Source organism: Botrytis byssoidea (assembly GCF_014898295.1).
Source record: "Botrytis byssoidea strain MUCL 94 chromosome Unknown BBYS_005, whole genome shotgun sequence".
NCBI classification, from domain to species: domain Eukaryota; kingdom Fungi; phylum Ascomycota; class Leotiomycetes; order Helotiales; family Sclerotiniaceae; genus Botrytis; species Botrytis byssoidea.
The window spans coordinates 360,869-373,252 of NW_024065846.1; the positions used below are offsets into that span (position 1 = coordinate 360,869).

The following is a 12,384-nucleotide window of genomic DNA, read 5'->3' on the forward strand; positions in this document are numbered from 1 at the left end:
TCGACTAGGTGACAATTTCAGAAATATGTATCGATATTATATAATTGAAAAGAAACTGTGAAAGTTAGGAAATAATACAATCGATTCATTTGACACTACGAACCACAAACTCATTTCAGGATCGAAGACAATGTATCAATCATACTAGTAGAGCTCACCAGTAGTGAGTGTATCACTCGAGTGTAAAGAGAATCGAGATAAGAAAGCGGTGACCCCAACACAACGGCAGAAAAGAAGGCTTGCATTTTACCCCTCTAAAATATTTTTGAAGCAGTTCGTCATAGACATCACTCAAAACATTCGAAAAATTATCAATATGCCGACTGAATTAGAAGAGGTAGAACTTCAGCTCTTATTACATTCTTTTGAATCATGCTAACTATTACTGAAGCTCGTCGATTTTATATCGCATGGAAACACCCAGGTCCGGACGATTGGTAATTTAGGATATTTGAACCGCCCGCTCAAACTTTGACTGATTTGCGCCATAATAGCTGTCGAGAATCTGATTCCATATTCATTATCGCAACCTTCAATATTCAAGACAAATGAGCTTCTACCAGTGAAGGACTTAAAATTGCTGGTCCGCGACTACAAAGTACGACTGAAACCTCGCAAATATAATCGTTGATAGAGGCGCAACTAACGCCTATACAGCAAATAGCCAAGGATGCAATGACAATTCTCATAAATCTGTCGACAGACAAGGAAGTTTTGGAATTTCTTGCGAGTGATAAAGAGTTCATCAATACTTTATTTAACAAATTGACAGTATGTCAATCTCCTTTCTTGATGTTTGAACCGGCAATATCTGATACCTCTTCACTCCTAGAACCCCGCAGAACCAAATGCAAATCTCATTGCAATGCTATTCGCAAATCTTGCGAAATGGGATGACTTGAAGGAGATCATATTTCTTGAACGTCCTGCGCCGAAAGAATTAACCTCGAATAATCGCGCTATCGATCAACTGATGGATCTCTTCGTGAAGGGTGCAGATGGAACATACAATAAAGAGGCTGATTATGACTACCTCGCATATTTGTTTGCAGATCTAGCCAAGCACGAAGAAGGACGAAAATACTTCCTGACAAAACAAGAATACGATGGGGTTGTACCTCTCACAAAAATGACGGTTTTTACCGAACACAAATCAGACATTCGCCGAAAAGGAGTCGCATCGACGATAAAGAATGTTGCGTTCGAGATCGAATCACATCCTTCATTCCTGTCAGAGGATGAGATCAATATCTTACCATATTTACTGCTACCTATTATGGGAAATGAGGAATTCGATGAAGAGGAAACCATGGCAATGTTACCAGATCTACAATTATTACCACCAGATAAGGAGAGGGATAGTGATCCCGTTATCATGCAGACACACGTGGAAACATTGATGTTGCTCACAACCACAAGAGAAGGAAGAGATATTATGAGGGAGATCAAGGTTTACCCAATCATAAGGGAATTGCATTTGAAGGTTGATCACGATGAAATGAGAGAGGCCTGTGAGAGACTGGTACAGGTATTGATGCGAGATGAGGAAGGAGAGGAGAAAGTGGACGCAGGCATGAAGACTTTGGCCCGAAGATCTGACAAACCTTCTTCCTCGCCAAAACCATTTTCATCGCAGACAAATGGTATCGCAGGAAGTTGGGCATCACAAGATGCAGAGGACCCTGCATCAGATTCGGATGATGATAAAATAGTAGAAGTATAAATTCAAAGTAGTGAATACAAAAAGTTTATTTCCTCATTTGTCATACCGTGTCATCTCACATTTCGTTCAACCACACCAAATGCCCCCCGCAACAATACCTTTCCCCTGAAAACCCTCTCAACTCAAGGTAAAACTATTACTAACCGCCGTGAAGGGACTAATCGTGCCCAAAATATTCTTTGAATCCCCATTATACCTAACCCTATAGGTACCCGCCGTTGTTCCATCTCCAGTTCCCGTCTCCCAACTCACAACCACACTACTAGTACCCGTCAAGCCATTAACCCTCGTCCACGTATACACCAAATACCAATCCTTATCATCTCTCACCGTTGTCCAATTCCCATTCGAGCCCAATTGTTCAACCGCCGTAAACGTGCCTTCCAATCTCAAGTTATTGCGAGGATTAGCTCCCACAAATGTCGTGTTTACTACAGATCCGATCTTGTAGGATGCTGCTGGCTGTACGGATACGCTGCCAAATGATCCACTATCGTATGCTACCCCGGTTATAAAACTTAAACTCGAGTTGGCATTATTTGGTGGACTGGGTCCCGGGGCAGGCTGACTGGTATTGGTAGCGGAGAGATATCCAATGGCGGATGTGGTGAGATGGATGTAAGCATCTAGTTCATGTTGGCCAAATAAAGTCGAAGCACCTTCGTAGCGTTGGATGGAATATTCTTCGGGGGTGGCGAGGTAGTGGGCGTATGTGTTTGCGGGACCGCCGAGAACTACTTTGGGAGTGGCGGTAGTTATTTTGGAAGATACGGCTGCGGCCGAGATGGCGGATTTCCAGCGTCGGCCGGACATGGTGGTTGCTTCGGAGGGGGAGATGATCATTATTAGTTGTCCGACGCGAAGGAGTTGTACGTCGACTTGAGCGAGTTAGCGAGGTGAGATAAGTTTGATGATGTTAGGGGGATAGGGTGAGAAGATGATGTGAAATGATGATGTGAGATAAATGATTAGAAAACAGTTGAGAAACAACTTACCGATATTGGGAGACCAAGCATAAGGACTTGACATCTCTCCCACATCTAGAAGAACAGGCTTGGGATATTGGCAAGCGACCTGGAGACGATTAACACTAGGTCTTCAATAATCAACACCCAATAGGACCAGAAACATACCTGTTGAGCAGTTGGCACTCGGAGAAGACCAGATACCAGACTCCAAAGAGGATTTGAGGGCGCACCTGGATCATTTTGTACAAAGTCAAAGGCTCCTGGTCCATCGGTTGTACCAGCTGCAAATGAATATCCTAAGGCTGCAGGACATGTTTGGACAATCGATCCATTTGCGAGAGGGAAGTCATAGTATTGCATATCTTGGAAGAAATGGAATGATTTGACACTTCCTCCGACGATAGGGGTACCGACCGAATCCAATGTGTTCTATAAGGATCAGAACTTGATCGAATTATTCTCGACAAAAGGGGGAGAAGACTTACATAAAGAGCTTGAGCTCCATTATATTGTCTCTGTCCAATGATATAACAACTCTGAGTTCCCAAATCCAATGCTTGGAAAGCAGGGCCTCTACCATGACATGTTTCGGAGATACCGGCACAAGTACTGTTCTCTAGGGTACATTGTTGACCAGATCCATCGTCACACCAGGCGCCAAGAACATTTGGTGAGGTGTCTCCAACACTTGATTGTGAGAAACCAGCGACGAAACCTGGGGCGGCTTTAGGGTCTTTCAAGGCCGCTTTCTCGAATAGATAAGCTGCCACTCCTTTATTGTCACCTGAATTAAAGTGCTTAGTCAGAAGACGTATCTCTTATAGGGAATCTCTGAATAACTTACCAGTAACATGTGTGTTGTTTTCTAACATGGAAGTACCGTGAACACTGAACCATGTCAAAACACCAATATTCAATCCATCTGAAGCCCGCTGGAATCGAAGCATAGATAATGTCTTGTCAACATTATCCGTATATAATGCCCTTTCCGCTGCAGGGTTGGCAAGATATGCGTAAAGACTACGGTTGATATTTGCATCTGTGATGTTTGTATCTCCAGCGGTTAGATACCCAGTAGTGAGCGAATCATGGGCTCTTTTAACTGAGAGAACTGCGCCATCAACAATTGCTTGGTAGCTTTGCTTATCGAAACCCAATGAAGTAATTTGTGGTAAAAGATAATTGTAGTACGCTCCAGGACCAGAATGTTGATGTGTTCCGGTAACGGCAACATTGTTTTGCCCATAGATTGCATATGCTGGTCCCAAGGCAGCTAATCCTTGAAGTATTCCATATCTGATTGCAGTATCCCCAGATGCTGTGTCAAGAACTAGGTAGACAAATCTGTTGGCAGGGGTCTTTACATCACCGACTATAAAGGCTCGGGAGTAAATGCGTTGACGCAGCCCTGTTCCGACTTGTGGGAGACTAGCATAGCCCATAAAGTTTATTTCAACAACAGGACTATTGAATAAGATCAGTATAGCAGGAGGATGTAGGGACCGAGCTTGAGTCTTACCCAGTGATATCAGCCTTGCCGACTCCAATGAGATATGGGTCACCGGTTGCTCGAGTTTCGTGTTCATGATTGTTTGCCCATCCAGAATTGTCATTGGAAGACTCGTTGGTTGGCTGAACGTCTTCAATCTTTGCAAGTCCCACAACCAATGCAGTAAACGCAGTAAACAAAACGAATCCAGCTAATGTCAAGAATATTGCACTTGCTAGTGACCTTTTGCGAGGAGTTTCTGGTCGCTTATTCTCCGACTTTTCGTCGGCCGGGACCTGTGAATATTCAAACCTCGACATGATCAATAATCAAGGTGCGAAAACGTAGCAAGAGAAGAAACATAAGTAAAAGGATGGTAGCAGGTAGATAATATATCATCCAAAAATAACAATCATATTGGTGTGGCTCGCGTGGTAGCATCATTGTTACACGTGCCATTTTTTTTTACCATGCAGAAAAACATTCGATTGTAGATTTCAACGGAAGTTTCGACCGATGAAGTACTCGCGCATGGTATTCTTCAATCATGATAGCATTGCTTGTACCTCAATGTAACGAGGGGCTAGCTGATCAATTTCTTCTTCAGTATCATCACCCGATCGTATCCCCTGACGAGCCTTTGTACAACCTATGGTTTCGCTTGAATCTTAGGAAGTCAATTAAACTTGCTACTGCATTGATGATGCCTGTCCAATAGATAATGCGGGGGATTAAGCCTTCATGGTTTATTTCGAGTCTCCTTCGCAGGGGAGCTCGGGGAACCTCTTCTTGATCATAAACTGTTAGATTTGGCAGGTCGTTGATTTAAACCCCTGACCGGCTGCTACCATATTTAACTTCTTGGCATATCTGTATCGCAACTTGAACATGGTTGATTGACACCAATATCACTTGCCAAGGTGCCATACTTCTGCGAGAATGGGGGGTTTTAGGCTGAAAAGTAAACGTGAAGAACTCATTCTGCAATTCATTTATACGAGTGCATAACTTTAGCGTAAAAGAATTGTACTGATAGGATATTGAAATAAATGTACCGCAAGCCATACAACCTTCGCTAGCACTTGAATTCCTCACGTCGGTTTGATGTATCAAAGTGTGAGTTCCACGCAAGCTAGAAATTTCATCTCTAAGAAAGTGATCGATGGCGTTCCCATAAAGAGATATGATGAGAGACCGGATGGAAGGAGACTTGTTGCTTGAAATTAAAATCATATGCATGAAACTATGATAAGATTTGATGGTAAGTACCAGGTATTGGAAGGAATAGATAAGGATCAAATTGATAGCTGAAGTGAAGTGTGCATGATGTGCATGTGCGTGTATTAAGCCTCGGCTGCTAGTTGATCTCGTGACTTTGACTAACGTTCTCGGGTCCTTGCAGCCAGCCTCGTCAACTCTTTAAATTCCCTACGAGAAATACATTTTACAGCGCAGAATGCGTAAAATTAGACCCTGGGGAGTGATAATAATTGTTCTCTAACGAACCGCTCGGGCCGATCTACGTTATTACAAACTTCATTTTCAAACTTGCTTTCAAAGCTTCTAGATTGTAGACAATCAAGTCGATAGACCTACCACGAGGGTCAGAGTTATCAAACCGTGTAGCGCAAGAATCAGCCTAGTCCCCTTCACAATCCACACTTCATTAGCTCGAGTTGGTCACAAAGGATTGTTTCCTATCGAGCCCAGAAATATGTTTCAGTCAAAGCTGTAACGTGTATTCAAGAAACTGGGGCAAAGAAAGCGGAGTCGGAAACCTTAGCATCTCCATTCAGCAGTAAATTTATTCGCCGATGCTGCATTTGTTATTCAATCGCGGAGCTTCGAACAAACCAGACGGTCACATTAGCTATACTCCAATTATATGTGCAGATACAAGAAACTTGTCAAAGTCCTCCGTGAGTCTAGTATAGAGGTACCCAAAGGAAAAGGGTGAGCTAAAGATGCTAAAACTGAGTTCGAAGGATAATCGCTCAGAATTCTGCGGTTGACTAGGTACACATTCTATGCCAATCGTGTCACTGCATGTCTGTCTGGTCTGCAAAGCGCCTATACACGCAATGGAGAGGATCAATTCGCCCACTCAAACGGAGATACATTAGCAAGATTCGATTCTGAAAGACCACCTCGGTCATTGTTCAAATCTTTTAAAGTGACTTCAATGGCCAAACACTTGAGACTTGTTGAACAATTCCGGACCATCTGACATTTCCAGCAATGATACGCTATCGCGATGCAATAACCTTTCCTGTTTTGGAAGTTCTTTTGTCGCTTTGTTATAAAAGAAATTCGCTGCTGCTAGAGCAAAGCTTTGGAAGTTCAAATTGCTTTACATTTGTCCATCTTGCAAGATGCTACTACGTCATTATTATGGTGGGTATCATTGATATACTTATTAACATTCGACGCCCAGATCTCTAGTCTCTTGGAATTCTGGAAGAGGATTAGTAAACACTTCTAGAACAATGTTCTTCTCAAAGATTGTCTTTTTTCCATAATGATCATATTGTTCTTCACACCTCGCTTAACGAACAATACTAAGGGGAAACATCACGATTATTTCTCGACTCGAAGTGATGTAGGTCTGATTACTATTTTAGAGCTCTGAACCATGGTGATTGATTGATGTCTTCTGTCCATTCCGCACAAATCTCTCCGATGTTTTCAACACCATTTGTCGGACGCAAATTCTGTTTCAATGACAATATTGAAAGGTAAAGGCTCGAAGAGTCACAAAAAGCATAGCCATTCTACATCACGCATTCGACTGCCAGATGATGACGAAAATTCGTCAATTGAATTGCGAAATATCGATGACTATCATGCCGACGAAGAAATTAAATCATCTTTCAGGTCCCTATTCTCATTCACGACCAAAAACCACATATCTAACATAGTTCCATGTATAATATTTGCAATTATTAGCGGCATTCTCAAACCTATATCGGCAATATTTTACGGCAATATCTTTGGTACTCTTACAGACTTTGGGGCTGGTGTTCTCACAGCACAAGAGACTTTACAACAAGTCTCGAAATGGTGTATAGCTATAACTATTCTCGGAGGCGCGGTATGGTTGTTCGAAGGCCTATTTCTGTGCTCGTGGATGGTGTTTGGAGAGCTCCAGGCTAGAAGCGTGCGCGAAAAAATGTTTGCCGGCATGTTAGAGAAGGACCTGGAATGGTTTGATCTGCGTAAAGATGGCATCGGATCATTATTGATTCGAATTGAAACGTATGTGGAATATATTCATCGTCGATTTTAAGCAATGCTAAAAGAACAATAGCCAAATTCGAGAGCTTCAATTATCCACATCCCAGCCTCTTGGGTTCCTTCTGTTTGAGACTGCAAGCGCATGTGCAGCTCTTGGGACTGCTTTCTTTTACTCTTGGAATCTGACTCTTGTCATTATAGTGACATTTCCAGTCGCCGGCGGAATACTTTATCTGATCTCTAGAAAGATGGGCCCTGCAATCGAAGCTCAGAAAAGAGAGTTATCGCAAGCTTCGAAATTCACAAATACTGCCATTACAGCTATCGATACTGTCAAGGCATTCAATGGACAGGACCAGGAAGTTTGGCAATATTTATTAACGATTAAAAGATCAACAATTCATTACATGATCCAAGCCAGGTCAAACGCATTTCAATTTGGGATTACGAAGTTTGTCATGGTGGCTATCTTTGTTCAAGGCTTTGGGTATGGTCTCACTTTAGTCGATCATGGACTAGATGCTGGAAAGGTTCTCACAACGTTTTATGCTTGTCTGACTGGAATGATGGCTATAGAAGTCGTTTTACCACAATGGCTTGTCTTGGCAAAAGGAATGTCCGCTGGAGCAACTCTCAAGTCTATCATGAATCAAGTGGATAGAGGAGGGATTGCACAACATGCAGAGGGATTAATGATACCTAAAACCTGCAGTGGTGATATAGAAGTCAATGATGTAAGTAAACATGGCTACAGTAGACCATGAAACTAATTAATATCAGGTTACATTTGCATATCCTTCCAATCGACAACATAACGCTCTTCTAAAAACAACATTCTTCTTTCCTGCTGGCGAAACTACTTTTGTAGTTGGTAAAAGTGGTTCTGGGAAGAGTACATTGGGAAACTTATTGCTCAAATTCTACGAACCACAAGAGGGGAGTATCTTGATAGATGGTCAACCTATAAAAAATCTCGACACAGATTGGCTGAGACGCAACATTACTCTCGTACTGCAGCAGAGTGTGGTATTCAACGAGACTGTTAGGAAGAACATAGAGTTCGGCAAGGAAGGAATAACTAGTGAAGTTGATATCATGGATGCCTGTTCTGCAGCCAGTTTAGAACAAGTAATTGCTGATCTCCCTGATGGACTTGATACTCTGATCGGTTCTAAGGAGAGACAACTAAGTGGTGGACAGAAACAGCGTGTTGCATTGGCTCGAGCTAGATTACGAGATGCACCAATCTTGATTCTCGACGAAGGGACCAGCGCCCTTGATCTTACTAACCGAATCAAAATCATGGATAGTATTCGAAAATGGAGGAAAGGAAAGACGACAATCATTGTGACTCATGATATCTCACAGATATCGGATGATGACTATGTTTACGTTATGGAAGAAAGTAGGGTTGTTCAGGAAGGTTATCGTAGAAAGCTTTCGGCGAAGGCTAACGGTACTTTTGCGACATTCTCGCCGCTCCCGGAATTGCTTGTGGAAGAATCGATAGACCTTCCTAACATTAGAAGAAACTCGGACCCAGGAAGACCATTGACTGGAAGCTTTGAAGAATTTGTCCAAGAACTGACACCTCGTTTTTCCACACAGTCTACACTTTATGGCCCAAATGCAGCAAATCGTAGGTCTTTGGATATGTCAAATAGACGATTGTCTCTTGGATATGCTTCAATAGCCTATGCGAATGACCTACAATCAAACAATATTTGGACATCAGGAATTGACAGTTCACGTTCAAGAATTGATAGTTTGCAAAGACCTGGCTCACAGTTCCAGAGACGTCAAGCGTCAGATAGTAGGCAGTCTATACGTTTTATTGTGCCACCAAGGTATCAAGACGCAGGATTCCGGTCGATCCCAGAACATCTCTCAGGCGAATCGAGTTTTGATAGAAAATCTCTGATTCAAAGCCATCTTAGCTTGGTGTCAACCAAGACGAATCGAGACTCTAAAGTTGCGCCTATCGATTCCTTGCTGGAATACTCAGATGACTCCGCCAAGAATGCGGGTGATTCCAAACAGAAGAACGAAATGGGTCATCTCAAACCCGATACTTTAACTAAAATATTGAAGACAGTTTGGCCTATGCTGAACAGAAAGGAGCGCATAATCCTCTTGGGTGCATTCGCTGCAGCATTCATTGTGGCAGTATCAACCCCAGCATTTGCCATAATATATACCAAACTTCTCGACACTTTTTACCAAAAGGAAAACCGAAACTCGAATGCTTTAAAATGGTCACTTATCTTACTCGGAATCGCTATCATTGATGGCGTAGCATGCTTTTTTTCGCATTATGCTCTAGAACGTGCCGGACAAGCTTGGGTGAGTGCTTTACGAGTAGAAGCATTAAAAAGAATTCTCGCACAACCTAAGTCATGGTTTGAGGAATCCAGAAATTCTCCTGGTCGGTTGAATGAAGTTTTGGATAGGAACTCTGAGGAAATGCGTAACCTCGTTGGTCGCTTTGCTGGTATCGTTTTTACAGCATTCTTTATGCTATTGATATCAATTATATGGGCTTTTGTGAATACATGGAAACTCACATTAGTCTCAATGGCAACTGGCCCAGTTATATACGCTGTCACCAAAACGTTCAATCGCGTGAGTGGAAAATGGGAGAACAAATGCAACTACGCTTCCGAAATGACCACAGGCATATTTTCAGAGACTTTCTCCAACATCAAAGTGGTTCGGGCTTTTACCCTGGAAAATTATTTCGAGAAGAAGCACACCAAAGCTACAGAAGAGCTTTATAAAGTTGGACAAATACGAGCAAACTACTCGGGGCTACTTTGGGGACTGACAGATGCAATGTCATTTTTCATCACTGCAACTATCTTTTATTATGCCACAGTTCTCATTACCAAAAGAGAGATTAGTATCGCGACTGCATTACAGACTGTCAATCTTCTACTATTCGGTATTTCCAATAGTACGAATATGCTGGCCATGATACCACAGATCAACTCTTCTCGCGTTACAGCTACACATATGCTTGAGTTGGCCAATCTCGATTCATCTTCCTCCCACGAAAATAAAGGAACTGAACGGCTTTCGACAATTTTTCCAATCAAATTCAATCGCCTCTCATTCACGTATCCTGCGCGTCCTGAAACACGGACGATATCATCCTTTTCTCTTTCCCTAAGTCCTAACTCAACAACTGCGCTTGTTGGACCCTCCGGCTCTGGAAAATCTACGATAGCTGCTCTGCTCATTGGTCTTTACCCACCAGATACTTCAACACCTCCGCCGTTGACATTCAATCATGTTTCTATAACCAACTGTCACATTCCGTCTCTCCGAGCTTTTATCTCATTCGTCCCACAAACACCCATTCTATTCCCCGCCACTATTCTCCATAATATCATTTATGGTCTCCCACAATCTTCTTCCTGTGCTAATCTTCCATCTGCTATTGCATCAGCCAAAGATGCTGGGATCCACGAGTTTATAACGTCGCTCCCACAGAGTTATAACACGATAGTAGGAGATGGAGGGCAAGAGTTATCGGGAGGACAGGCCCAGAGAATTGTTATATCGAGAGCACTGGTTAGAAAACCTAAGTTATTGATATTAGATGAAGCGACGAGCGGATTGGATGGCGGTAGTGCAGAGGTGATTAGAGAGACTGTGCAGAAGTTGAAGAAGAGAGAAGGCATGGCCACGCTGGTCGTAAGTCATACTGCTGAAATGATGAAGATGGCGGGACGAGTTGTGGTTATGGAAGAAGGAAAAATAATTGAGAGTGGTGATTTCGATGAGTTGAAGAATAGAGTTGGCGGGAAGTTTGGGGCGTTAGTTGGGGATGATTCAAGGGATACTGCGGTGGTGGAGGAAGAGAATGATGTTGGAGAGGGCTGTAGTAACGCTGGTGGTGGTGCTGATAAAGAAGGTGGGTTGGGCATTAGAATTCCTGGTTACGAGGAGGTAGACTTTCATAATGGAAGAGATACGGCAATTCGAGATACAAGAAGGAGAGATACTTGGTTGCGGGAAAAGAATCATTGAGATGTCATATCACTCACTATCGTTATCACGATTTCATAAATTTGATAGGTCTAAATCAAACCATTTGTGTCCACACTTTCATCTTGGTTTCTACGAGAATGTTTTGAAGCATATATGTTGCATACAACTCTCCTTGAAGCTTGTTCATACGTCAAAAAAGGACAATAAAGATAGGATAACCCCAAAATATTCGCATCTGCTTGATGGAATTGATCGTTCTTATCAATTATCTGATTACCATCACTCTTTTCATACCAAAATGCTAGTGATCCCATGCCCCAAATCAGCGATGCTCACTAGCTGTGTGAGTTACCGAAACGAGATGTAGTCTCAGTCTAAAATGACAGATACTGTTTTATGATTATCCTTGATCGGAAAGAAAGATGAAGAAAACAAACTGAGGAACAACAAGCAGAAAAACAAAGCATAGCGCAACGTCCCAGAATGATGTGATGATTTCTACCAGGCAGCAAAATTGATAGATTCATCCCCTATCATCAGCTCTTGCAAACTGAGATCACTAGTGGGTGCATGGACTGACGGGACACTTCCCAATTTTCAATATTTTCAATAAATCCATTTTTCAATTGTTTGATATCAGAATTTGTATTTTGATTATTTTATCTTTATTCAAAAAATATAACAAATTTTAAAATAAATAATTCAATATATCAAAAGATATTTACTAGTTCATTTTTGTACTATCCCGTGAGTCCGTACACCCACTGGTGGTCATTGAAATCAATTATTCAATTGGCCTATAGTGTGACATTGTGCCTTAAAATTACTACGAGAGCAGGATCTCCGGCGTCGTCGCTCGGAGATCGCACGTGCGGGAGAAACTTTATCCTTGTTAGATTGCAGCCTATTAGAAGTGGTGAATCTTGTAGAATTAAGCTAAGAATTCCAACCACGCGTCACCTCAAGTCTACACGCAT

At 42.3% G+C, this 12,384-nt stretch overlaps 3 protein-coding genes across 3 annotated transcripts; 2 read left to right on the top strand and 1 right to left on the bottom strand.

Annotated features, from left to right (window-relative positions):
* Nucleotides 1-316: 316 nt before the first annotated feature.
* On the top strand, nt 317-1,723 carry EAE97_002920 (uncharacterized protein; the record flags this gene model as incomplete). The annotated part of the gene is made up of 5 exons (XM_038873432.1): nt 317-337; nt 392-437; nt 495-598; nt 658-771; nt 833-1,723. The coding sequence occupies 5 exons, from the start codon at nt 317-319 to the stop codon at nt 1,721-1,723; spliced, it is 1,176 nt and encodes a 391-aa protein (XP_038735295.1).
* Nucleotides 1,724-1,840: 117 nt separating this feature from the next.
* On the bottom strand, nt 1,841-4,500 carry EAE97_002921 (uncharacterized protein; the record flags this gene model as incomplete). The annotated part of the gene is made up of 6 exons (XM_038873433.1): nt 1,841-2,601; nt 2,719-2,797; nt 2,857-3,120; nt 3,177-3,475; nt 3,536-4,155; nt 4,211-4,500. The coding sequence occupies 6 exons, from the start codon at nt 4,498-4,500 to the stop codon at nt 1,841-1,843; spliced, it is 2,313 nt and encodes a 770-aa protein (XP_038735296.1).
* Nucleotides 4,501-6,899: 2,399 nt separating this feature from the next.
* EAE97_002922 (uncharacterized protein) lies at nt 6,900-11,446 on the top strand (the record flags this gene model as incomplete). The annotated part of the gene is made up of 3 exons (XM_038873434.1): nt 6,900-7,435; nt 7,488-8,148; nt 8,195-11,446. The coding sequence occupies 3 exons, from the start codon at nt 6,900-6,902 to the stop codon at nt 11,444-11,446; spliced, it is 4,449 nt and encodes a 1,482-aa protein (XP_038735297.1).
* Nucleotides 11,447-12,384: the final 938 nt, after the last annotated feature.